The 27,800-nt window shown below is 48.6% G+C and overlaps 1 protein-coding gene across 1 annotated transcript; it reads right to left on the bottom strand.

Moving 5' to 3' along the window:
- On the bottom strand, nucleotides 1–27,397 carry Galnt12 (polypeptide N-acetylgalactosaminyltransferase 12). Its single transcript, XM_051187766.1, is given in 12 exon segments — nucleotides 1–1,265; nucleotides 3,254–3,400; nucleotides 5,861–5,974; nucleotides 7,409–7,540; nucleotides 10,511–10,687; nucleotides 11,891–12,008; nucleotides 12,710–12,886; nucleotides 14,484–14,490; nucleotides 16,047–16,161; nucleotides 16,163–16,239; nucleotides 18,938–19,107; nucleotides 27,022–27,397. Coding segments are annotated over 12 exon segments (1,749 nt in total). The 5' UTR covers nucleotides 27,396–27,397; the 3' UTR covers nucleotides 1–1,124.
- Between the last annotated feature and the right edge of the window lie 403 nt (nucleotides 27,398–27,800).

Below are 27,800 nucleotides of genomic sequence, written 5' to 3'. Positions count from 1 at the left end.
AGGTGACACTTTTTAATGCATCATAGTGTGTTTTCACAATTAACTGGGACAAAAACAAGATCCACAGTCTACCTTCTCACTGACATTTCTTGAGACAGACTGAACTCAAACTCTCTGTGTAGCCAGGGATAACCTGGACTTCTGTTCCTTCTGCCTCCACCTCCAAGTGCTGGGGTTAGGGGTGTGCCACCAAGCCTATTGTTAAATGTGAGGTGTTGGGGCCTCATTCATGCTACATAGGCACTCTACCAACTGACCTACACCCCTAGTTCACTTATGGCATTTTTAATCATTCCTATTGGTTTTAGTAAGTTGGTGAGCTCTGGGAACTGATCTAGGACCACGCAAACATCTGAATTATTGAGTAATATCCAAGCAGCTGTTTCATCACAAACTCTCACACTGATTTAAATAATCAAACACTATTTAAGAACCAACTTGAAAAATGAGTTTCCTGTGAATATTGCATTTCTCCCTGGCACTATCTTGTGATAAAAATTATAAGGTATGCAAACACGTTTTAAAGTCACAGTGGCTAAGCACTACTAAAAGCTACCGGCCACCCTTCCACTAGGCATTGTTGGAAATACCCTCTCAAGTTTGCACGATCTTGGCAAAATTGAAATTTCAGATTTAGTTAGTGTGAACATTATGATAAGAGTTTGGACTGTATTACCAACATTTAAGCAAAAAGCATGCTTTTATTATCTCATCTAACTCACACCTGAAGAAATCAACACAACGCTTCTAGTGTCCATCTCATCCCACCGAAAAAACTCGACATTTGAGGTATTATCAGTTTGTGCAAAGTACACTGCAAATACCTGGGATCTTTGTAAGTACCAAAATAAAATATTTACCTTCTTTTTCTAGTGAGAATAAAAGGTACCATTGTGAAATGCACATCTTGATAGAAAAAATATCCTAATTCACCTTTCCAAATACCAAATACCATTTTAGGATTGCTGGGAGACACTCTTAAAGTTTTCAAACTCTGCACAAGGCTTATTCACCACATCCGTGTGAAATTCAACACATTCACAAATGCCAACCATGTACTTCCTCCATCTCGCTGGGCACAGAGTCTGTGCCATGGTGGGCTCCTTCCTTGACCAGGCGATGCACTATGACACGTGTTCCTTGAAGAACCATTTCTGATTGTCTGAGTTGGTGCAGTCCCGCAAGAGTGGTGCAAAGCCATGGCCCAACTCCTTCTTTGTGGCTTTGACACATTTCCTGGTCTGCTTGTGAACTAAAGTGCCGTCCTACAAATGATAACAGACGTTGCATGTTCAAGATGATGTTCAAGTGACTTCTCAGAAAAGCCTTATTTCCTGTAAGGCACATTTTGAAGACCCCCAAGGAGTGATCTTTAGCATTTCAAAATATGTCAGCTCTGCAAAACAGTGCCACCTGCTGGCACTCAAGAGGATGGCTCTGTGCCTCTAGCTTGTCCCCGGTCCTTTCTCCAGTGAAAGCACAACCAGGATCTCTACTTACCTCCCACGTGTTCCTTCATTACCTAACTCCATCCCTATGGCTTCCTTCTCAGTATTTTAACAGAGTCAGGAGACCTGGCTGCAGCCGGGTAAGGGACCTGAGTCTCTGGTCACCTTCCCAGCCGTAGTGAGAGGCAGAGGGTTCTCTGCTAGTCCTAGTCTCACAGGCTGTGGGGATCTTTATTGGCCCTGCTTCTCTACCCACCTGCCCAGGGCATGGAGAGCCTCTCTGTGCTGTGCATTTTACCCCTCCCTCTCTCTATGGTATAAGCTGGACTCCTGTAAGGAATTTAACTAAGGCCCAAATAGTCAGTGTATAACCTCCCAGTTCTGAGGGAGAGCCTTGTAAACAGGTAGATACTGCTAACCCCAACCCTTCCAGCCCCCTGTCCGCCCCCAAGTAGCCTTCTTAGGAAACTAAAAGTAAGCTCTCACTACAGTATCTCTCTGCCCAGCCTTCTACACAAACTTACTTCCTCTTAAGTAACCAATGAACTTTAAGGTAAAAGTGTGTGTGTGTGTGTGTGTGTGTGTGTGTGTATACATAGGCATATGTGTGTGCAGAGACCAGAAGACAGGGTCTCTCCTGAATCTCAAGGTCACCGATTTAGCTGGCCTTCTTGTTCTGGGGAGTCCCTATCTCTGACTCCCAAATGCTTGCCTTCCAGGTGGCCATCACACCTGTTTGGTCTTTATGTGGTGGCTGGAACACTCACATGGCAAGTCCTTCATCCACTGAGCCCTCTCTCCAGCCCTACTGTGAAATTCTTACTGTGGTGTAAGACCAATCTTGTTTCCACTATTGTTCTCTGAGAGTTGACACCGTGTACATATGGAAGACAAATGCAAAGGGAAGAGGACAACGGATTGTAGGGTGTATGGATTAGTCTTCCTAATTATTTAAAGACATGGCTGCCTCAGCCTCCTGAGTGCTAGGATCATAGGAGTGTGCTACCATGTCCAGCTCTCATTTTCTTCTGTCAAACAGGCAACACTACAGGGCTTAGCTCCTCCAAGAGAGCCTGCAAACTCCATTGCTTATTAGTACATATTTCAACTTCAAATGGGATTTAGGATTTACCCATTGCAAAGCAATTTCTGTCCATCCTTGAGGCTAGCCAAGAATAGACACTTAAAGAGAACTCATTTTTGTTTGGACTTATTTCCTCCAGCTCTCTGTAAAGTACTGCCATGAGCCTGCCACAAGTAGGCTAAGGGCCTCTGTATTCTAGGTGTGTGTTGACACCAAACTCTCAACCAGCAGTATCTGGAAAGCCAGCTCCATCCCTGAGTGTCTGCTAGGTGACATCTCTATAGGGCCTCGGCTTCCACAGGAAGTCCTGGGATCACACTGAGTCCTTCCTGGAGCAGGACAGGGCTGCTAATAACAAGCCCATTTCAGAGCAAGGGTGAAATGAGGCTCAGGGGAACAGGATGATTCATGCTTGGGTCTCAGCTCCCGTCCTAGCACTTAGACCATTACAACACTTGTATTAACAACTCCACCTCACTCCCATAAATTTGTGACAACTCTGCTTCCTATTACAACCTGCTCTCACTCACGGTGTAAGACTGAAAGAGAAGAAAGCCCCACTGTCACCAGAAGCCCATAGACTCTGACCCTACAGTCACCTCCCAGCATCACAGCGAAGTTTCCAGTGTCTAAGACCCACTGACCAGGCCAGAGAGAACGTCTGGCTTCCACGCTGTCTTACAGACCTGGATGGATGGCAGAGAGCTGCACATTCACTGACCTCGTGTAGGATGAACTCCTGATTCTCCGGGACAGTGTCACTGCAGAGATGCATGACAAGGACATCCTTCCCTTCCTCCACAGCTAAGCAGGCCTCAGGCTGGCGGGTGTTGTAACGTATTTCTTTCTGGGATGTATACTCGAAAAACTAACAACAGGGTGACGAACACATGTCAGTTTACCTTGTGATGTGGAAGAAAATGCCCTGAACAAGATCATCTAGGACAGCAGTTCTCAACCTGCATATGAGACCTTTACATCACGATTCACAACAGTAGCAAAATTACAGTTATGACATAGCAATGGTAATAATTTTATGGTCAGCGGTCACCACAACATGAGGAACTGTATTAAATGGTCTCAGCATTATGAATGTTGAGAACCACTGATCTAGGGGGACTAAGTGAGGTGGATTGGACCACCACTAACCCACACCACCACTGCCATGATCGTGTTAGGGCCCCAGGTGTCTTGGGACCTTGCTGGCCTCTAATGCAGTGCTTATCCAGTGGAGTGGAGCGTTCCTCTCTTGTTCACCCCACTTACTAGACAGGGAGGATGGGCCAGTGGGAAAGAAAATGGACCTGTCTCAGGGGCCATCTGCAACCTCAAGCAGCCGCCCCTCCTTTGCCTTATCCTCCTTCTCTTTCCATTAAATGGCTATAAAGGGGGCCTAGATGATTTGGGGGATGAGGTACAGCTCAGTGGTAGAGCATTTGCTTAATGGGGGCCAGGTCCTTGGCTTAACACCCGACTCACCACAACTGCGCCCCCTCAAAAGAAAGAAATCTCTCATCCCAAACAACATGTTTCCTACTCTGGTGTGCTTGGCATCTCCCTACAATTCTTGTGAAAGATGCTGGTCCCTGGTTCCACTGCAGAGTGGGAATAAGGGTTCTTTGTCTCCCAGAAGGGCCCAAGAAGTTATACTTCTTAATACTTCAGACAAGGTGCCTTCTCCTGCCTCTAACACAGTGGGTTCCAAGGCACAGGGTACAATGCTTCTCCATTCATATTCTAAGAGCTCATCAAACAGAAGGTGAGGATTCGAGGTGAGATGGGCCTGAACTGAGGATCATAGATAGATAACCTGAGCTTGGAGGAACAGGGCTCTAAGCTGGGTGGCAGGGTTGGAATGGTGGACGTTTGGAAGTTCAGGCTATGAGGAATCTTACAGTCAAATGGTAAGTAGGGGGTGACAGAAAAATACCATGGCCCCATCTCTTCACAGCCGGGAAGTGCTGTAGGTCCCAAACCAATCCATCGGCACCCTCTGCATCCCCAGTGTGGTCCTGCTCTGGCACAGAAACATGCTTTCCTGGGCTATCACCTGCTCAGAAAACCTAAAACTGAGCCTTTCTGCCCAGTTTAACCCATAGCATTTAAACCAGAAAGATCTGCCTGGACCCCATCTGAGCAATTTCCCCAACACTGGTTTGATACCATGCATCAAACAATTCTGGGGCTAGCTTGCAGTCAAAGGTGCTTGCCTTTAACTGATGACCTGAGTTCAATGCCCAGAACCCACAAAACAGAAGGAGAGAACCAACTCTCACAAACTGTCCTCTGACTTTCACACTCATGCCATGGCTCATGCATGCACACGCATACACACACACGATCTTTAAAAAATCTTTACATGATTTCCTCTTTCTGATCCAAATTAGTGGCAGAATTACTTCCAATGACAAAAACAGAGGCAGACAACCAGTGAATTAGATAATAATGAAAGCATCAATTCAAATATCAAGAGGCCACATGGAGTGACACCTTCAAAAGACACCTGACATCAATACACATAACTAAGCTAAAACTATATGAATACACCACAATAACTACTTATAGCTTGTAACCTAAAGCTTTCATGCCAACACGAGAGGAAAGAAGACATATGTTCATATTATGGTCCTTCTGAGTCTTGTCCCTTACCCCTTTCTACTTTTTATATTATAGTCATTTGATGGATTTGTAAAGTGATGCACAGGAGGCAGGTAGTGAAGAGTAAGACGGGGTTTCGTTGGAGGAGCAATGCTTGGAATGTGTCCTTGGGATGGATCTTGTCCTCATCCTCTACTGTATCCCTTTTCTCTATCTTGACTTCATGGTGTGAATGACTCTGATCCGCCTCACATTCCTGCTGTTATGATGTTCTACCTAAGCACACAGGACCATGCCACCATGAGCTGAACCCTCTGAAACCCTGAGCCCAAATAAGGCCAAAGTAACAGACACCAGCGAGCCCCACACACTAGGCTAGTGAGCTGCCACTGAGTTGTACTTCAACAGGAAAATAAAGCAAAGCAAACCCAGATATTTAATTTCCTAAAGAACACACAGAAGGCTGGGGAGATGGGTCAGCTGATAAAGACTCTGATGGCCTGAGTCCTATCCCTGGGATTCACATGGCAGAAAGAGAGAAAAGACTCTGGCATTTGCCCTCTGGCTCTCTCACACACACACTGTAGGCACTGTAGGCACATGTACATGTACACACACACACACACACACACACACACACACACACACACACAAATAAACACAATAAAAAAGTTTTTTAAAAGGAAAAGTAACAAAGCTTGTCCCTTCCCCCATTGAGGCCCGCACCTACCTGGTTCTGCCCCATCCCATGGCAGAGGTACAAAAGGACCTGGTGGCCATCAACTTGGTTTTCATTAGGAGGGTTATAGTCAAGGCAGTACCCTCTGAGTCCTTTGTTCTGGAGCTAAACAAGACACAAAGGTGGCACCTGGGTCTAGATATCTACACACCAGGAGATTTCACACAAGGGTCAGTGGGGAGAACATGAGGACAGAGGCCCCAGCGACCACCCCAGGGAGATGAGCCCTTTCCCTTTGTCCTGCTCTTTTCTTGTCATTATAATGCTTTCCCGTGTTAATAATAGGTGGGAACTTGGCCCCACGTTAAGAAGACAAAGCTGGCCTGAAAGCTCACATCTCTATTTCTCGGCCACAGTCTTATCGCTGCCCTGGCCCAAACATCTCTGCATCACGGCCCCACTTCCATGGTAAAGAAACATGGAGGAGAGAGGGGCAACTTACAGACAACACCATGAGTGAAACATGCCACAGACAGCCAAGACTTTTTTTTCCCCCCTCAACATGGTAAAAGCAGTATTGATGAGAAATATGTGGAGGTATGACTCGGGCTAACGGAGCCTTCTGAAGCAAGATGTGACAGTCAGACACAGTGTGGGAATCCCTGCTAGAATCTGCAACTACCCAAAGAGCAGGCTGAGAAACTGTGCATTAGAAAGAGAGTGAGCAGTGGCCAGGCTTAGTGGTTCTGTGGCGTGTGGCGGGCCACGGTGATGGTGTGAGTCCTAGGATACTGCTGCATTTACAAAGATGCACACTCAAGTGCATAGGCCTGAATGACATGACGCCTGGGGTTTGTCCCGGTAGACAAAAAACATCAAGGGTGGGACAAGGGCAGGAAGCAGGAGGAACAGTCTTGAGTATTCTAGAACCACAGGGACAAGACTCGTTATTTCTGCATTTTAGTGCATTTGAACACTTTCACACTGAAAACATAATTGAACACTAAACCCTGGCTGTGTAGTTATCTAAAACTGAACACCAGCACTTTACACAAGCAACAGTGGGGAAAGCCACAAGTGACGGTCTGGCTCCTGGCAAAAGCAAGACTCTTGTCTTAGTTGGCCTTGTTTCACAAATGTTCATTTGAGGTTTTTGGGGGTATTGGAAGTGAGTCTTTTGCCTCTACCACTGCCTTTGTGGGTCAGGCCCATTAAGACTAAAAGTAATCTGAAAATACTAGTAAGAATCAAGACTCACTTCTCATCCCTAGAAGAGTAATTAATTAACTGGAGAAGCTCAATGGGCGCAAGCACTTCCACACAGGTCTAACGGTCTCAAGCTGGATGAACCACATGAACCATGCCTCCCCACCCTCCACTTATTAAACAATAACCACAAAGAGTAGCTCATCCTTCCCAATTTCCAGGTGCCTTCCAGCCCTGACATTCTGTACCCAGGATCAGATGTTCAGGGGGGAGGAAAAGACAGTGCCCCATCACACAGGAGGGGGTCAGATAGGGGATTTTCTTCCCCCAGGATCACTGTTTAGACCCAAGATGCGGCAGCATCCAAACTGCCACGACCCACTCACTGCTTACCATTCCGAAGAAGCCAGGCCTGTCCTCCGGCACATGCAGTTCTGGGTACACTGTCTCCAGGAACCACCGGAAGTTTTTACACTGGAGCTTGGCCCGAAGCTTCTTCCTCTCTGTCACATCCCCAAAAGGTTCCTGAGAAAACAGAATGGTCGAGTCCTACGGGCCCTGGAGCCATCCTCACTGACATCACTAACTAATGTATAATCATGGGCTTTTACTGACTGGGTACCGGGCACAGAATGGTCAAGCAGCCAGAGTGCTTGGTTTGTGAGGAGAAAACCAAATACCACTAATTGAACTCTGACCTCCATATGTACACCAAGGAAAGCTCACACACACTCACACAGAACAGATTACATGGAGTTTACTTTTAAAAGAGCCAGGAGATAAAAATGTGAAGAACTCAGATACTTACTATTGCCTTTTTGGGGGAGGGGAACACGTGTCAGTCTCCAACAGGGTAACACATTAGGATCTGGGACAGTCACATCATAGGCAACAAGCAGAAGAGACTGTTACACTGGCAGAGCTATAGGGGCGTCTGGGTAGGAGAATGTGATTAGGAGGCAAGGCACCTGCCGACAGAGCCTGGGAGCCAAACGTGAAGCCTACATCAGCATCCGGGACCTGTGCACCATTGTGGATGCTGTAACCACAGGCCATTCTGCTGTCCAGCCAGAGGGATGCCATGACTTAGGTTGTGCCCTTCTTAATATTGCTGTCTGAATATTTACTCTCAGACACAGACAGTGGGTCCTAGATAGTGAGGAGTGATCTGCATCACCACTATAATGAAGTACAAATGCCTGCTGAACACTTATTAGTATGAGGTCACTGCTGCGGTAAGCACACTTCTGGAAGTTTGGCTTCACAGGCAAATCCCCTGTAACTACATGAACCCTGCCACCATACGGCACAACTGTTCAACCAAGAAAAATGGTGAGGCCTGAGATATGGATGTCCTTGCTCTAATGTGACACCAAGGATGGGCAGTTCGTGTCTGGGGGTCACACTTCCAATTTCTACCCCCCACTTCTTTTTAAATAATGTTTATTTTGTGTGAGTGTGTGTGCACATGCCACGGCGCACATACGGAGACCAGAGGACAATTTGTGACCGTCAGCTCTCTCCTTCCACCATGTGGATCCCAGGGATTGGACTCAGGTCTTCTGGCTTGGCAGCAAGCCCCTTGATCCACTGAGCTGTCTCACTGGCCCCAGAAGTCCTTTCTTTCATGAGTCACTGTGCCCATCTTCAAACACAGCCCAACATGCGTTGAGCCTGCAGGTGCATTCCACACTGCTCTCACACACTTTGTGGAGGGGGTGAACCCTGAAAACAGCGACCTAGAGTTGCAGGTTGGCTAGCAGAGAGGAGCAGATGTTTTAGTCTGCTGCACTAGGCAAGACAGAGGAAACTGAGGCAAATGACCGTGGCGTCCCTGAGGCACAGGAGCGTGCAGGAGATGGGGCTGTTGGCTCCTGGGTTCAGCAGAGCTGAGAGAGAGGCACTCTGGAGCATGCAGGCCCCAGGCCTGCTGCTACCTCCCATAAGCTAGCAGGCCTTGGGTAGATTCCTTCAGGCTCTCAGTCTCCCCTCCCTCTTCTTCCTCCTTCTCTCCCACCTCCTGCGCTTCAGATTTCTCATATATCAGATGAGGATTTGGTAGCTCCCCTGCAGGGCTGCTGGGAGGCATCAGGAGAAATGTCCATCAAGGGCCAGGACAAATGTCTTGGAGAAGACTTCCTTGAGTCACCGTGTGGCCCTCCGGTGTACAAAGCTGGCATCTGATGTACAGAGCTTGCTGGTATGGAGGCCATGGGCCCACAAGGACCCTCAGGCAAGGGCAGAATGGGGCTGTGAGGTATAAGCAGCCCTAAGCCATGTGCCTAAGGAGAGATGCTGGCTCCCTCTCTCAGGGCCTCAATCAGTACAAGGTGTATGGGCTCAGCTCAGCTCAGTGTGTGGCTGGAGTCCAAGGGGGGCAGCTATGTAAGCCATAGAAGAATAAACACACGGACTCAACCAAGCTGGTTACAAAGAGGAAAGCTATGACACCTGCACCACGGCCAACAGATGACACTACACAACCCCGACTGGCTATGCCAGCCTGGCTACTCCCTGGTTCTTTACTTGGAAATTCACCTCCATATTGGGGTTGGTTTGTGACCCTACATCAATACTCGTGGTGCTTTCAGTCACAGACAATCATACACAATTCCTTCAAGTTCTTCAACACGCATGCTCCCAGGAAAGTCTAACAAGGCCACGCCATACCTTCCTGTGTGTCTTTTCCATATCTACTGGGACCTTGTTTTTACCATGTGTTGCTGACTTTACCAGCCATCAAAACTGAACCCCCAGTCCATGCTTCTCGCATTCCTAAATCTAAGAAAGTGATGTGGGGCCAACAATATGGCTCAGCTGTCAAGGGCACTTGCCACCAAACCTGACAGCTTGAGTTCAATTCCTGGAACCCACATGGTATTAGGAAAGAAGCAACTCTTCAAAGTTGTCCTCTGATTTCAACACATGAGCCATGGCATGCATACACCTAGGCATAAATACACACAATAACACACTTGTACACATGAACACACATGAAGATGGGGGCACACATGCATACATACCTACACATACATGCCTGCATACACATTAATAAATAAAGGTTAAAAAAAAAACAGAAGGGTGTGAAAGTTTGTTAGTTAAGAGCTGTCTAGACACAGGTTACAGTGCCCTTGGTCATGAGGTCAGTGTTGATGGACCAACAGTCTATATTAAAGTGTCCTGAAACAGAAATGCATACAATAGTCCCAATTGGCTGGTAAAACTGTTGTGTCTGAGTCTCAGGGGAATCTAATCCTGCTAGGAGCAGTGGCGTGGAAATCACTAATTTAGTATTTGCAGTAGCTTTATAAACAAGGCTCTGTGGACAGTGAGAATCAACTGGGTATTAGCATGACTGAAGAAAAGGTTTTCCCATGCTGTATCAGAAAGGCACCGTTGGCCCCTGTTCTTATAACCAGATTTATTTTGCTGGGGAAGCCGGACTGTGGGGCTTGGTTCCCAGGAAGCTGGTGGCATACAGGTGGGCAGACTCACCAGGCGGGCCCGGGGATTACGGTGGTAGTAGAGTTCTTTAAATTCATCCATCCACACTTCCGCAGCTCGGACACTGTTGGCCAGGGCCTTGCTGCGCGAATAGGGAGCTTGCTTAGGGAAAACATGGCCTACGTGAGAGCAGGGATGTGTTTCCAGAGTGCCACCACACTGCCAGATCTGCAATGGAGGTGGAGAGGAGAGGATACACAGTAAGTGAGGAAGGCTGCTGGTCCATAGAGAGTGCGGTGCAGCCAGGAGGCGGCACCTGCTGGGAGCTCAGCCTCCCCAGGGACAGAGGCCACTTGCCAGCCTGCACTTGACATTAAGGGAAAGAGCAAGAAAGCAGTCCCAAGTCAGACAAGTCACCCCAGACAAGAACCCCAGAGCCCAGGCAATAAAGCTCATGCACTTGACCGGGGAGGACCAGAGACCTCGCCGGCAACCCACGTCCTCAGCGGGTCAGACATGTCTTCATTACCTGATGCCACAGAAGAGAAGAAAGCGGCAAGGAAGGAGAGAGGTTGGAAAGGTAGAGAGGAAACTTCTAGAAGAGGCAGAGTATCCTGACACCTAGGGAAGAGGCAGAAAAGCTGTTAGAATCACACCCAAAGCTCCGCGGGCAGGATCATTTGGACCCTCATTTTCCCTGGACAAGCATCTGGTGTTTATAACTTAGGATGTGAGTGCGGGGTGAGAGAAGAGGCCAAATTCTTCTCTGTTAACTGTCTTCAAGAGGGTAGAACAACAGATAAACACAGATACAAATCTAAGTGTTGATTCTTAAACACGTAAGATTCTGCTGACGAGGAAGTCACCGGGACACTAAGTCTTCGTGGAGAGGCTGCAGAGCCTGCTGCAGAAGGCCACTTCCTGACCTCACACTAAATCTATCACATCTGACTTTCCATGGGAACCTGGGGACCCACCTTTTAAAGGCAGTTCCCCGAAGTTATCAGGTATGCTACACACAGACTGCCTCCTAAACAGTTGGCCAGACAGCAGCTCCAGATGGGGGCAGGACTCTGGCTCTGGTATTTTAGTCCAAGCTCTGCCACTAATTCTGAGTGACCATGCATAAGTCACAGCCCACTCCCAGTGTCAGTTTCCCCCATTTGCAGAGTGAGAAACCACAAAACTGCAATGTCCTTTCCAGCACAAGTCTTATGTAAGTGCAAAATTACACTTGTAAACTAGCTAAATAAAAAGACAAGCGGGTCAGTAAGATGTCTTACAGAATAATGGGACACACCGACACTGATGAGGGAGGAAGGGAGGGAGGGGGGGAGGGAGGGAGGGAGGGAGGGAGGGGGGGAGGGAGGGAGGGAGGGAGGGAGGTTATGGAACACAGGATGAGTCCAAACAGAAAACAGGACTACTTACCCTAAAGGAGAATTCAAGGTTTTCTCCTCCCCAGACTTCCATTCCTGTATCATAAGACCCCAGATATTCAAAATATCTCTTACTCACAGCAAACAGCCCTCCAGCCATTGTTGGAGACCTAGAAAAAAGTGGTACCCATATTTCAATGGAAGAAGCACGAAGTCCTCATGGATGGCTTCACCCCCCTCCCCCGCCTGGAGTCTATGTCCCTGGAATCTGAGCCCTTTCATGCATTCATCCATCCATAAGCACAATGAATGCACACTGTCCTGCACCAGGCTAAGCCTGGAGGCACAGCCACACCCCATAGTTCACAAACAGCTCGAACAGCAAGTCCCCTGAGCCCTGCGTGTGACACACTTCAACGAAGGCCACCCAGAGCTCAGTAAGGCAGGAGCAAGGGCACAGAGGGTAGAACCAAGTCTCCTGGAGGAGACAAGGTCTGTGGGAAGAAGGAAGCCGAAGAGGAGGAAGGAAATGTGACCCCACCCCCTGACATGAATAATGGTGGGAGACAAGGGATGGGGGTGAGGAAACCCCTGTGCTTTTAGAACATAGAGGACAGAGGCTGGGGGAGCTAGCACTTGCCTGGCATGTGTGAGGCCCAGAATTCAACTCTCAACACCACCAGGGAAAAAATGAAAATTTTAGTTTATTCAGATATTCCCATTAGAATTTTCAACCAATTAGCTGACACATACCAATATATTTAATAAGATAAATGCTCTGGGAAAACAATAGGTAGGAAATGGAAGTCACCAGCCTGTCACCCCCCCTTAGAATGTGCTCTGAGATAGTGGCCAGGAAGGCAGACCCAACCTGATGACATCGATAGGGGACCGCATCAATTCCCGCTCTCGTTGGGGAACCACATGCCACGTGAATACCAGCCGCCAGTCAAAACCGCCAATCTGGGGCTCTCCGGAGTTGCCCAAGTACTCGAAGGTGTTCCAGTCAATCACATCAATAACGGGGCACACCACTGCCGACTCCCTTCTCGTGGATCCTGCAAATACCCAACACATCTGTCATCTGTCTGTCTCCGCTCCAGACGGCAGGAAGACAGACAGCCAGGAGTTCCAGAATGAACCATGGGACACTTCTGGCAGAAAGAACACCAGCCTCCCTTACTCAGGGGTCTGGACCATGTTGGGAGCCACCACAGAGCATACTAAGAAGGCAGAGAGGAGCTGGAATAGGAACACCTGCACAGTTTCCATCTTCTCTGATCCTGTCCATGGACATTCTGGCCAAGTTTCAATCACTTTCAGAGGCTCAAAGGCGACTTTTAAAACAAAGCATGTGTTCAATTCCTTGCATGTGCAAGAGGCTCCATTACAGTGAAACACCTTAACATCAAGGATTATTTATCTCTGGTCATCAAGATGGCTCCCCAGTGGATAAAGGAGCCTGATGCCAAGCCTGATGACCCAAGTTCAATCCCTGGGACCCACGTGGTAGAAGGAGAGTTTCCTCCAAAGTGTCTTCTGACTGCCACATGTACACACACTATTGCTCCCTCAATACAATATAATTGATTTTTAAATAAATATAATTATCTAAGAACAGAATATATACCAGGCATGGTAATGCACACCTTTAATCCCAGCAATCTAGAGACAGAGGTGCATCTCTGAGACTTTGAAGCCAGCCTGGTCTATAGAGTATATTCCAGGACAGCCAGGGCCATATAGAAGAACCATGTCTCAAAAAAAAAAAAAAAAAAAAAAAAAAAAGAGGAAGAGGAGAAGGGGGAAGGGGAGGGGGAAGGAAGAAGAGAAGGGGAGGGGGAAGGAAGAAGAGAAGGGAGGAAAGAGGGAGGAGGAAGAGAAGGAAAAGGAGGAGGGGGAAGAAGGGGTTAGGAGGTATGCTCAGACCAACAGGTCAGGGTTACATATGGACTCTTAATGCTCTTTATTTGCTGTGTTGCCTTAGCCAAGTCACCTGATGCCTCAGAATCTATTGCCGCTATGGTAACAAGATGGATATGTGTCCTCCTAGGGCTAAAATGAGGGTTCCCAAGGGCTGGTTTGCAAGCTCCCTGGCAGAGAACCCAGAACCACTTCTTTTCTTGTTACTGTGAAATACGCAGTGAAAAAAATAAATATTATAACTTCCGTCTTGTATGAAGCAGCCTGTATGCATCTTGGCCTTGCCATCCACAAACACTATTCCAAACCCAATTGTCTATCAGCTATGATTGTCATCACCTATGACACCACGTGAGGGGAGGAACTGAAAGGGGAACCCTCCCGAGGACTCGCTTATTTGGGGTATGTGGAGGGCACAGCTATCTCAAATATGATCTAAAAGTCAGAGCATGGAGAACGACGAAACAGAGGAGCAGATTGGAGTCGCCAGTGTTCTAGACTAATGGAAGGAAGTCAGAGAGACCGAAGATGCAACACTGAGGCGAGACTAGAAGGTCAGGCCAAAGCAGACACAGGATCAAACCGAGGAGCTCGCCAAAATGACGAGTCTGCAGATGAGGCATCCGCCAATATCACCTCTTCAAACAAGCACAGGGATTGTTAGCAGACAGAGGACAGGTCTCAGCTGCTGGACACTGGCAAGGCTCAGGTATCCCAGGAACTCATGACCTGCCCTCCAGCTGGCAGGAACCGTAGAGAGCCCAACTTTACACAAATGGGAACTGGGGGAGTGTTATGCTGACACTTGGGTACAAGACTCTGTCTAGGAAGTAGAGGAAGCATTCATAGAGATGTTTCCAGAATTGAGCGCTGAACCTTCAATTTTCACAACATGGGTGACTCAGCATCCTTAGCTTGCGGTGTGCCAAGAGCAATACCTGCCATGACAACCCAGACAGCTCTATTTTCATAGGCCCCTCCCTCTGGATATAGTTGAGACTGCCTAGGCACAGTCGACAGGCCTATGAGTCTCACTCCAATGTATGCCAAAGTCCCGGTGAACTTGGAAAACATCCAGCAGCCTAGCAAAACCCTAAGAGTCAGATGCAAATATCCCCCAGGAATTCCCCAGTGGACTTGCAGGGAGGAAAGCTCCTCACAGACAGTGGCCTGGCTCCTGGGAGGGACTGCCCTGATAGTCTAGGATCTATGAGTGCATCAGCTCAGGAGAAGGGGTGGCACCCTCAGATTTCACACTGGCCTAAAAGTAGCCATCTATGTGCACAGCAGGGGAGGGAAACAAGGGAGGTCACTGGCCAGATTCCAGATAGCCTAGGGAGTGGTGACACTCCTCAGTGGCAAGGGAGAAAGGGAGCTACTGTCACACCCACAGCAGGGGGCAGCAGAGAGGGGGCGGCCTGGTCTCACCCAGGAAGGGAGGGGGGGAGGTCCCCAGCTCTTCCAGACAGACACTGGCAACTAGTCAGAGGCCATGTAGCCGGGTTTTCCAGGGTTATCTGGCCTTTGACCTTTTGTCTGCCTGCAGAGGGGAACCTAGACAGAGTTCCCTCTGGGGGAACTCCTAGCTTGCTAGCCAACTCCTGCCTTCTATAGTAGACAGTGGGGAGGACATGGAGAGAACAGAGATTGGGAGAGGAAGATACAGAGAAGCACAGCCAGACCCACAGTGTAGGCAGCTATGTTAACAGGCTTGGGGTGACAGGGGAATGGCCTTGAAGAGGTGAGTGTGTATGTGTGTAACATATTATTAAAGAAGTATACTTTACAACTACACTAGCATAAAGATGACAATAATATAGGCTGGGTTCACTATACTCATGTGTACTTGCACTTTTATTTCTAACTTTTAAAGAAATAAATGTTTTTTTCTAAGGATATGCCTTGCATACATAAGGCAAGCCCTTGGTTCCATTCTAGAACAAATACACAAATTTATACACACACACCCTCTTTTAGGCTCTCCAAGTTTCAAGGACCCCAAACCTTGTACTTAATGGGTACTGAGTAACTCCAATATCCATGGCTAAGTGAGCCATGCTTGAAACAAATACATCCCAATGCATGAGGTTGTAGCTCACAACTTTGTAAGCCTGGGTCGATGATACTCCCTAGGCATACTATAATAAGCTGGCTAAGCTTGCCGCCACCACAGAGGTCCTGCTGAAGCGTATCTGATGCAGGCGCTGACATCCCTCCAGCAGCCAAGGTGAAGCTGTCTGTGCCTGCTTCCACCCAAGCACCCTACCCCCACGAGTGTCCCACACACCTCTGCAGCAAAGGCTCCAGCCACCCCTCATGGCATTCACAGTGACAGTCCAGGAAGGTCAGCACTTCACCCTTGGCCACAGAGGCTCCCAGCAGCCGGGCTCGCACTAGGCCCCTCTCTCTTGTTGGCACGGATCAGGCGCACCTTGGGCAGCTGTGATAGCTCATTGGCCAAGCGCTCCTTCAGGTGCTCTATGGACACAAACAGAACAAGAGTCACTGGTCTACGTCCTTGGTGGAGCACTGGTCCTGTCCTAGCCCCCGCCATCTAGCATTCCCTTAATCCCCTTAAATAACGGTATACAGAAGCTGCCTTTTCTTTGTCACCCAGGATGCCCAGAACCAAGGGCAGGCTGGAGGGGGATGGCTGGGTTGGGAGATGGTAGAAACTTTTGGAGGTGGGGGCTATGGGGAGGCCCTGAGGTCGCTGTAACAGTGCACTCCTAGGGGGACACAGGACTCCTGTCTCTCCCTCTGCTCCAGGCTCCAAGTACAAGAGCTAGCTCTCACACAACTTCCCACCAATGCCTTCCATTATAACATTGTGAAACTGAGAACTGAGCTGGTAAGGCACCAGGTCCTTGAACTCCGAAAGTTATAAGCCAGAGAAACCTCTTCTTCCTCCCAAGTGTCCTGCATCTGGTGCTTTGTTATAGAGACGGAAAGCTGACTAAGACATCACTTTTATTAAAACAGTAAGTCTATTAGTAGACACTCTCCTTATATAGAAGCAGCACTCTATAGTAGCAAGTTTGTCAGGGGGGCATGCACATCCCAGGCTGCAGAAGATGGTATATATGGAAATGACAGGCCCACAACTAGCCCCCAGGTCTCCTAATTCCAGGACAAGGAGTTACACCCACAGAGAGTCAGGTGGAGGGAGGTGGGAGCCTACTTAGTTAGGCCAAAGGAAGGGAAGAAAGAGCATTTCCCCTCACTACGGTGTAGGTTTGGCCCACAGTTCTCATCTATCAGAGAATGCTCTAAGTAGTTTCATAATTCATGAAAACATTTCTCTAAACCGCCTTAACACTTAGGAACATTTCTTGGTTGATTTTCTTTTTAAGCTTTAAATGACTGCATGCGAGCTGGTGGCAGCAATGAGGAAGGTAACTTTGCAAGCTATGACAGTTAAGCACAATGTGGAATGTGCACACTGAGACACTGGTGTCGCCTGCCTAAACTCGGGTGGGTTTGCCAGAACTGGCTTTGGATGGGCCTGTGCTATCCTCCTGGGCTAAGGAGCCAGACCCCTCAACCCTCCACCAATCACTTCAGATAAGTAAAGAGGAGGCAAGCAGAGCTGCCAAAGGTGTCCCAAGTCTTATGGCTCCTCCCCTGCTCTCTAAGTAGCCAGAATAGGATGGGGGTGGGGTGGGGAGGCTGGCCCACCCTCCCCACTGTGAAGGAGGGCACAATGTTCCATACTTCTGCCTGCTCAGGAGCTGCCTAATTCCACACAGATAATAAAAGCAATCTGATATTTGCTTTTTAGTTCCTATGTTGATTAACTGGGGTTAGTGTGGCAGACAAGAACTAAGTTTACAGCTGTGACAACATTTCATAAAAACAGAAGTTAGCATTTAACAAACCTTGAGTATTGGCAGGCACTAACACAACACACTACCCTAGCCTCGTTTCATTCAATCCTCATAGCGATCCTACAATGTAGGAATTATTAAGACTCCGTTTATAGAGGCTGAACTGGCTAAGGCCAGAGTTCAAAGCCATAGAGTCCCTGGGGCTAGGGATGGGGATCCAAGCCCACTCAGTGCGACATGGGAGCAGGATGTACATGATTGCATTTATTTTTCACTGCAACTTCCTGACAGGACAGAGGTGTGGATAAACCAATCCACAGGACAGAGGTGTGGAACGATCCACTCACAGGTAAGACACTGAGGCCAAGAGAAAATGAGCAACTCCCCCAAGCCCCAGACCCAGGGATCCTGATCCTAGAGCTCAGTGGCCCTGGGCTCCACTCAACACCAAACTCCAGCCTGATTTGCAAGGACACTGTTGTTTGTTCCCTGTCTCCTCCCCATCTGGAGACTGTAGCTGAGCTCACAGCCACCAGGATAAAGACTGTAATTCCCAATTCCCTTGCAGCGAGGTGTGACTGTGCCACCATGTTCTGCCTGATGGAAGAAGGTAGGGAACCTCCAGAAAAAAGGTGGGGGGGGAGGGTTAGTCCTTGCCCCCTTTTAACTTTTCTGGAAGACTAGAATGAGCAAGAGGGGAGGAGCCAGCCTGGGCCAGGCAGACTGGAGCTGCAGAACTCTCCCAAGGTGATGTAGGTCAGGGCAACCCCGTGTAGTGCAGTCAGTGGCCCAGAGCATAGCCCATAGGCAGCAGCTGCTGAGGTCATGGCAGCCCAGAATGATGATGTGGTCTGAAACTGCCTCTAGTAAAGACACTCCCAGGTATCTATCTATTGCTGAAGTCTTGACATTTCCCCTCAGTTAAGCCCAGCAGTCCCTACTTTAACCAGTCACCTAAGACCCACTGGCTAAGACACTCCTGGATATACCAGTTCTAGCTAAGTCAAGCTGTCCTGTGTTTGGGCAGGCAATGCTCCTTTCCTTCCTCACTTCCATCCTGGTCCAGCCCTGCTCCTGCCCCTGGCCATTCCTCACCCAGCACACTGAACTCTTAGTATCACTACACCTATCTGTCCCTCTAAAGCTCTATGAGTGGCTCCTACCAGGTTCTTGAAATCCCAACAACTTATGGTGATCCCCATGGCCCTCTCTGACTTAGCCAAACTCTGGTGCAGCCTCCTCTCCCCACTGGCCAATATCTGACCCTACAACATGTCCCAAATCATTACTGGGCGCGTTCTAACCCCTCGTTTCTCACCCTCTAACCCTAGCCCCTACACAGGGCTTACCTCTGTCGCTGTAGTCATCTACGAGAATAACTTCCTCCAGCAGGATGTCAGGGGAGGTCTCGAGGACACTGTAAACTGTCCGAAGGAGTGTTGACCAGGCTTCGTTATAAAAGGCTATGATGACAGAAGTCCTGGGCAAATTCTCATAATCGTATTTCTCCTCTCTGCACCTGTAAATGAAATGTAACTTCAACAACAGAGAAGCCAGAAGCAGTTAGCACTGGGGGTGGAGTGAGGATGGGGACATGGGTCGCAGTCTTGAGGCTTCTCCTGGGAAATGACCTACTAGAGGATCTCTCAAGAAGAGCCCCGGAAGACACTTAAGAAAAGTAACCGTAACAACATCTGCTCGTGCGGTATTGGTTTTCAACTGTAAAGCAATGGGAAGATTTGAGCAATACACAAACTAGACAGAATCCAAAGGATCCAGCCTGTAGCTGTCCTGTCTGTCCATCCTAGTCTAATCCAGGCTTTGAGAAGACTGCTCCCTCCTCTTGGCTGTTCCTGCTTCTTCCTACCTTCTTTACTTGGCAAACTTCCTGTGCCCCCCCCCAGAGCAGCTCAGCCCCCAATCCTTTCTAGGAAGAAAAATGTCTGTCCTGAGAGTTGGCGGCCACACAGTGCTCCTCCAGCACCCGATCGCCTCAATTTCAGCAAGTGCTGCTAACAGTATTCCTGTCACCCAAGAGCTGTGCCAGCTTTCCCCAGCATCCAGAGGCACTGCGCCTCAGAAAGGCGGGAAGCTGAATAAATAAACTAGATGTGTGGCTAGAACGTCAGGTGGCGCCTCTGGGAGTGGAGCTGAGACTGTCCAGTCCCAGGGGTGGGGCCATGATTAATGCTCATGGGAATCGACGATCTCCCTGTTTGTCCAAGAGTTTGCTGTTACTTTGCACTGACAGCTTCCTGGCCAATACAGCATTCTATCCTCAGAGTAACAAAACAATCTCAGTGCCATGGGACTGGCCATGGGGCAGTGCATGGAAATTATCTACAGGAAATGCCTGATAGCAAGATGGAGGGATGCCAGATGCACTAGAGTAGATACTGGGGTCAGGCCACCAGCTACACAAGGAGAGGCTAAGCATTGAAAGTAGCCAGGCTACCGGTTTACGGGCAGCCAAGGAAGGGCCTCAGAAGACAGGGGGGGAGAATGCCGACTGTCTAGCACTGCTCCCGTCAGTCACCAAGTATTTCCTGATTGCCTGCCATGCGCCAAACAGGCAAGGGTTGTGATCCATGGAGCTTACATTCATGGGACGGTAGTCAGGCAAGCGAATCAATGGTCACAAAAATCACTCATGCAATAGATAAAGTCAAGGAGGGTGGAGAGAACAATGATGGGGGAGGAGAGAGGGGGAAGGGAGGGGGGAAGAAGTAAAAACAGGACTAGTGAGGTAGAGGGCCCTCTGTGGAGGTGACATTTACGGTGCCACTTAGGGCTGGGATGTAGCTCAGAGTGCTTGTCTGACACACACACACAAATCCTGGGTTTGACCAGAGTACCACACAAACCAGGACTGATGATGCAAGCCTGTCATCTTAGGGTGTAAAGATACGAGAATCAGATATTCAAAGTCATCTTCATCCATACGGTGACTTTAAGCCCAGCCTGGGTTACGTGAGACCCTGACTCAAAACAAACAAAAATGAAAAGCAAAAACTAGAAACCCAGACCCCGAGAAGCAAAGTGGGGACACTCTGCATGTAAAACTTATTTCTGGAATTGTTCCTATTTTATTTTACTTTGAAAATTTTCAAACATGAGAGGCAGAGAGAGTCATAAGCTTCCAGTGACTGCCCAACACCAACCAACAGTTGTCCACACACAGCCAATCTTAATCCATGTTTCATTGCCATCTCCTACTGTCCCCATCTGGGAGTGTGTGAGAGTGTGTGTGTGTGTGTGTGTGTGTGTGTGTGTGTGTGTGTGTGTGTGTGGTTTTTTTTTGAGACAGGATTTCTCTGTGAAATAGTCCTGGCTGTCCTGGGACTTACTTTGTAGACCAGGCTGGCCTAGAACTCACTGAGATCCACCTGTCCTCTGCCTCCCAAGTGCTGGGATTAAAGGCGTGCACCACCTCCACCCAGCCTTAGATTCTTTTTAGAGAAAAATCCTGCCTATCATAGCATCCATATTATTTTTAAACATATCCCCTAAAAGATAAAGATTTATTTCTTAATATATAACAAACATATATTTGTTTTTGTTAAACTTTAAAAATGGAATGACTCCTTGGGGCTATCCTAGCTCTTGTCTGTAGTAGTTCATCAAAGCTAAGCAGGTTGGAGACAGCATTTCATAAACCAGAAAGACAAATGTTGCCAACTGAACTTTATAGAACATATTCATTTTAGAGATGTCAAATAGGACTGGAGGGGTAGGAGAATTTGAGGCCCCCGTAGATAAAATGCAACGCAGTATTTGATCACTACCTTTGAAACTACTTCCTGGGCTGGAGATAGTTGTGTGGTTAAAGGTGACCATTGCTCTTGCAGATAACTCGAGTTCAATTCCCAGCACCCACAATGGACAGGTCCCAGCTCCCCTATAACTCCAGCTCCAGGGAGATATAACGCCTCTGGGCCTGCCAGCACATGTGTACACATACATACAATTAAAAATAAAAGGCATGTACCTCATGTCAGCCTCACTGCTCTTTTTTTTTTAAAGATGAAGCTCAGAGAGCTTGCATGGTATTTTTAACAGAAGCAGGCACATCCCTCAGCATTCGAGGCCAGCCTGGTCTACAGAACGAGTTCCAGGACAACCAAGCTACACTGAGAAACAATGGCTTGAAAAATCAAAACAAACAAACAAACAGAAAGACTATGAACATAACAAATTGGAAGCATAAAATAAGATGGCATAGTTAAATCCAAAGGTATCAACGAGCACATTAAATATAAATATAAATAATAAAGATATAAACTTCTGCTTAAACACCAATGGCTATGAGGGGAGAGTGAGAGTGAGGTGAGTGGATATGTTAGGATCCTGCTATACCCTGTATCACTCAGGTTAGCTTTGAACTGGAGATTCTCCTTGTCCCAAATTCCAGAATACGATCACACCTGGGTGTAGACATATGTGTGCATGTGTGCAGAAAACAGAGGATGATCTGGATGTCTTCCACCTATCTTTTGAGACGGTCTCTCACTGAACCTGTAGCTTGTGGAATCAACTAGACTGGCCAGCTAACAAGCCCTCCCTCTGGTTCCACATGTCTCTGCCCCCATCCGGTCTCAGCAAGAATTATAGGCTGTTATAGGAACTCTATCCCCAGGGCGATACAATTCAACACCTACCCTTTCCTTATTGGGCACTAACAACAGACCAAAGTTTGATTCCATCAAAGCTCAACTCGGTGAACAATTTTATTGTGTTTACTTACAGAACACGGGTGAGGAATGACTCAAAGAGCATGGGTGACTCCAAAACACCCACCTAGAAGTCTCACCCCCTGCAAAGATGATGACTTCCCTATAACCACACAGGTAGGAGTCTTCCCTTCAGTTACCTTCCCTGTACTGTGTACTCCAGCACTTCTGGAAACCATGAGGCCACGTGCTACTAGTCTGGGAGGTGGAGGAGGAGCTAGAATCTCGGTTCAGGGTCCTGCGATCCCCCTTACCCCTGCTTCTCCTTTGAGGGAATGTCACCAGTCATGGGGCCTTTTTGGCAGGGTCTCTTGCAAGTACGCATAACTGTTCTGAAGATGATGTAACGTTAGACTCAGTAGATACAGCTCTCTGCACCACAGGCATGTGCCATGTGGTGGCTTGAATGAGAATGCCCTGCACAGGCTTAGTTCCCAGTTGATGGAACTGTTTGGGGAAGGATTAGAAGGTGTGGCCTTGTTGGAGGAGGTGTGTCACTTTGAGGTCACAAAAGTCCATACAAGATCCAGTCTCACATTCATACTCTCCTTACCTCCAAGTTTCAGACAAGATGTGATCTCACAGCTACTCTCTAGGGCCGTGCCTGCCTGGCAGCTGCTGCACTCCCTGCCATAATGGTCATGGACTCACCCTCTGAAACTCTAAGCAAGGCCCTAATTAAGTGCTTTCCTTTCTAAGCTGCCTTGGCCATGGTGTCTCTTCATAGCAACAGAACAGTAACTGAGACACATACGGATACCCAGCTTTTACACGGGGACTCAAACCCAGATCCTCATCCTGTGTGGCAAGCACTTTACTGACTGAGCCATCTTCTCAGCACCCCCCCCCTCTGAACTGACATATAAAATGGCCAACATGCTGCTCAATGACAAACCTAAAGCATACAGATCCAGGATGCGTGGAAGAGAAAGGGCAGGACGACGGATCCCAAAATGAAGAGGTTCCACGGGTCTGAAGTGCTAGCTAAAGAAAAGAACTCAAGTGGGTCCAACAAAGAGCACAAGAAACCTTCTAACACCCACTTGATAGGGGATGCTTTACAAAGGTGATTTTCCTAGAGCACTGGGTATTTGTTCATAAGAGAGAGAGAGAGAAATTCTATCACCTTCCTCCTGCCCACTGTAGCAGGGCACTCTTGGTCCTTCGGATAATGTGATTACCCTGAGATTTCTCTGGCATGCCAAGCCTGATTCCTGAACGAGAGACACATGTAGCTACAGCAGTCCTGCTCTTCTGCCGACAGTGGCCAGATGAGACCATAACCAGGTCTGGGGACACCGCAAGACTATCACTCCACTTCCTCTCCTGATAACTAGGTCAGAATGTGAGTGACAATGGCATTACAGCAGTCATCTCATCTCATGACTTTTCAACAAACACTGCTTTTTTTTTTTTTTTTTTTTTTTTTTTTTTTTTGGTGTAATATTAGCAACTCTTGGCTTGTGGCATACATCCATGCTAGTTTCAACTGTACCTATTATTAATTACTACTTACTTACTTACTTCCATCTCACTATAACTCCTGAGCTAGCAATGCACAGTGACTAGGCCAGCAGCTTTCAGCCATTGTTCTGGGGAAGGTCCCTGGCACTGACAGTTTCTAAGAGCTCCCCAGGGCTGCCAAGCCAGCTATATGGCTCCCCACTTTGGCCTGCTATCCGGGAGTGAAAAACCCTCCCTCCTCATGAGCAGCAAATGAGAGGCAATGGTGAAGTGACTGGGGGGGGGGGGGACAGCACGTATTGCACTGCTATCTAAAGGTACCTCCTCCTGCTCCTCCTCCTCCTCCTCAAGTCAGCACTGAACTAACAAACCAAAGCTGCACATGCAAGTGTGAGATCCTTTACCACACCTCAAGGAAGTAGAGTCAGCTTCAAAAATCTCTTTACCCATCTGGCCTTGTCCAAAGGCAAAAGGCCTAGTGCCTTTGCCAGCAAGAGCCAAAGCAGATGTACCTGGGCTGACCGATGCTTCGTCTCTTGTAGCATGCATATGCAAGGCAATGCAAAGGCAGCAAAAACCTGTGAGCTTATGTGCACACTGTGTTCTCACCCACACATCTATGTGTCTATTTTCCAAAGTCTGTTCTATACTTGGAAAAGGTCTAGACAGATACACAGCAAAATGTTAATAACAGTTTTCCCAGGTTTGTAAGCTAATTTCTTTTTTTATCCTTAACTCTTGGATAGTCTGCTATGTAGCCCTGGCTGGGCTCGTACCAGACACTCACCACCCTGCCTGGCTGAATGCTCTATTGTTGACCTTTTTCATTTGTTTCAGGTTTTTGCTTCTCCTATGGCAAAAATTTTGAAGCAAACATTTTTATAATACAAAGAAACAAGTACCCAAAAAGGAAAACCCCAGACCTTGTGAGTGGCCTGGGCTTTTCCCTTTGGATTGTCTGGAAGTCCCTTTGCAGGCTCTCTCTCCTTGACAGAGACCTTGAGTAACCCTCTGTAAATTGACTGGACTCCTGAGGACCCTACACTGTAAAGTCATAATACTATATGAATTCTCAACCCAAATATCAAGACCCTTATTAGCTCAGCACTGCTGTAGAAACTCTAGCAGCCCCCTCTTATGTGTGGATTCGCTTTCCGTAGCTTTGGTTACTCAACCATATTCCAAAATATTAAAGTGGAAACAAGTAATTAACAAGTTTAAGATTGTATACCTCCTCAAATAGCACAGTAAAAGCTTAGCCTTTCTAGGATATAAATCATCCATCCCTTTGTCCCACAATGTACACACTACCAGAAATTACCATCACTTAGCAGTGATGTTGCTGCCAGATAGACTGTCACAGTGCTTAGTATACGTAAGGTTTGGTACCATTTCAAAATTGAGAGAGCTACTGGGCTCTGGAAACTTCCCCTGAGAATAAGGGGGAGCAGACTATTATTTGGCAGATGTAGACTCTACGCAAGGCCCTGACAGACACTCCTGACTACATGGAAGCTGTGAGTCAAAGCCTCTCCTGGTGGAGACATGCACAGCTCCAGCTCTGCCTCAATTTTGTGGACACACAAAATTAATGGCACAGGCTCTGTTACAGAAGTCCAAGGTGAGGCCCATCCTGCTGTGTTGGATTAATTCCCAGGGTCAATGGCACAGCAGGATCTATTCTCAAATCCCCACAGGAGACAAAGCAGCTGCATCACCATGGAAACAGGATACCATAAGCCCCACAGGTCATCTAAAGTGTTTCAAAGAGATAATCACAACTTCTAACAATAGAGGAAATTGGATCTGCACAAGAAAAACTTTATGACCAATCCCAGATGACTGGAAGAGAAGCCCCTACATATACTCAGGGCAGCAGAGGACAGGGATACAAGAAGCACAAAGTATGAGGCTTGAGTTGAATAAGGTTGCACTCTTCCTACCCACTTATGTAGAGGGTATGCAGACTGTCATCAGCTCCTAGTTTGCAAATGAGGACACCGAGGCTAAGTCAACTAAAGCCTGAAGCCATTGTCTGAGATCACAGGACTAGTGAGCAAAAGACCTGGGGTTGTATCTCCCAGGACTTGGGTGTCTATCTTGATTCTAATCTGAAATCGCTCCCTAGACCTGGTAAAACGACTCTGGGGTTTCAAGGGGCTTGAGGAGTGGAGAACTGCTGCCAATCCCAGGAAATTTTACTTGGAACACTTAATAGTGGAAAAGGAAAAGCCTGGGGCCGAAGCATAGCAGTAGGCATGAACAAATCCAGGTACGATGTGAAGTCAAGTCTATAGTTAAACTTTCCCTGAGATGGGGGAGAGGGATCAGAGCAGCTGCTAGGCAGGTTACAATCACAGAAGGCCAAGTTTACCATTTTGCAGTTTAGTGTTACCTATGCCCTCGGAGTCCATTTCCAAACCGAAAAAAGCCAGCATGGCCTGGGGAGTAGGAGTCAGGTGCCTAATGGTAACAGCGGGCCTGGCCTCTGGCTCTAACCAGGAGCCCTTTCTGAGTCAGTCTGCAGAGCTTAAGTGGGGCTGGAAATTCTCTAATGAATTCGAAGACACAGGAGACTGGCGGGCCAGGATGAAAGGCGACAGCAGCTGTTGTGCCTGTTTATTTCCTTATACCTCACCTGCTGAAAAGCCAGCAGCTCCAACAGGAACTAGGCTCCGGCTCCAACTACACAGGCTCAGCCCTACACCACCTACAAGAGTGAGCTGGGCTGGACTGCAGCCAAAGGCGCCCTTTCCACCAACCTCTCCTTCCCACCGTCCTTCACCCCAAACCAGAAATTAAACAGCCAGAGAGAGGAAGGCGGCTCCGCCTCGGACACAGACAGCCATTGGATAGGTATCTCGATGATTCGGCTCTGTCCCCGGGCTGCAGCACACCCACACCAATGAATGGAGCCAGCCCTGTGCTAGTCGCCCTCGCTCTCGAGTCACAGCCACACCTGCACAGTCCTAACAGCACCACAGGCGCGGACTAGGGGGTCTCTCCGCCTGTCTGCTTAACTCGAATCTCAACCTTTCGGGACGGAATGACAATTTTGAGGCGTCGGATTCAAGAGACCACCCAGTTACCAGCTCTTCAATTTCTGAGACGTTCTTGGGTTCGTTTTGATTTTTTTTTTAAACTTTCCCGCCTCCCCGCCCCCTGGATAGCCCCTCCGGTACCGCCTCCTCCCGAGGAGGATGCAGCATCCCACGCGCCCGTGTTCCGCAACCACTCACAGAGGGTTCCAGCGCTCCGGGAGGCGTCGGTGCAGTGAGATGCGGTCGCTCAGGTAGATGTTGATTTGGTGCAGTTTCACGCTCTCCTCCTGCAGACGCAGCTCCTCGCCCTGCAGCTGCAGCCGCACCGCCTCCCCCTGCGCGCCCAGCGCATTGGCGGCCAGTGGCGGCCTGGTCAACACTGGCTCGCGACGCCCCTGGCGAGGAGTGCGCGGGGGCACTGGGTGCACCGTGGCCTGGGTCTCCACCGTCCCAGAACCGCTTCGAGCCCGCAGCACCGCACCCAGCCCAGCCAGCGCCAGCAACGCCAGCAGCGCCTCCCGGCCGCGCCGCAGCCCCCTCGGGCAGCGCCTCCGGACCGCACGCCCCAACATGCACCCGCCAGCAGCGCCCGCTGAGTCCCGCGGCCTCGGCCGAGGCCGGACCCGGATCCCGGAACCTCACTCGCCCCGCCCCCGGCCCGCCCCACCTGCGCTCCGCCTCCTTCCTGGCTGCAGCCTTCCGCGCCCACCTGCCGGTACCCACTTGGATGAATGCTAAGTTTGGCGACCTCTCGGCATAAGTGCATCCTGAGCACACTGCTCCGGGTGCTGTGAGGGGCAGTTCCTTGAACTCTCATGACCCTAGCACTGCCACAGATGGAGGGTCACTAACCTTAGCTACTCCGTGTTCATGATGTGTTTGCAGAGAGGTGGAGGTGGGGAGGCTGCAGCTACAAAGTCTCGAACTCAGTGAGGCATGCAATAGCAAACTTTCCTTTAAGTCCCATGTTTTGTCAA

This window comes from Phodopus roborovskii, unplaced genomic scaffold, assembly GCF_943737965.1.
Source record: "Phodopus roborovskii unplaced genomic scaffold, PHOROB, whole genome shotgun sequence".
In the NCBI taxonomy this organism is placed as follows: Eukaryota; Metazoa; Chordata; class Mammalia; order Rodentia; family Cricetidae; genus Phodopus; species Phodopus roborovskii.
Note: the sequence above shows the minus strand (reverse complement) of the source record. Positions and strands in the feature narration are given on the sequence as shown.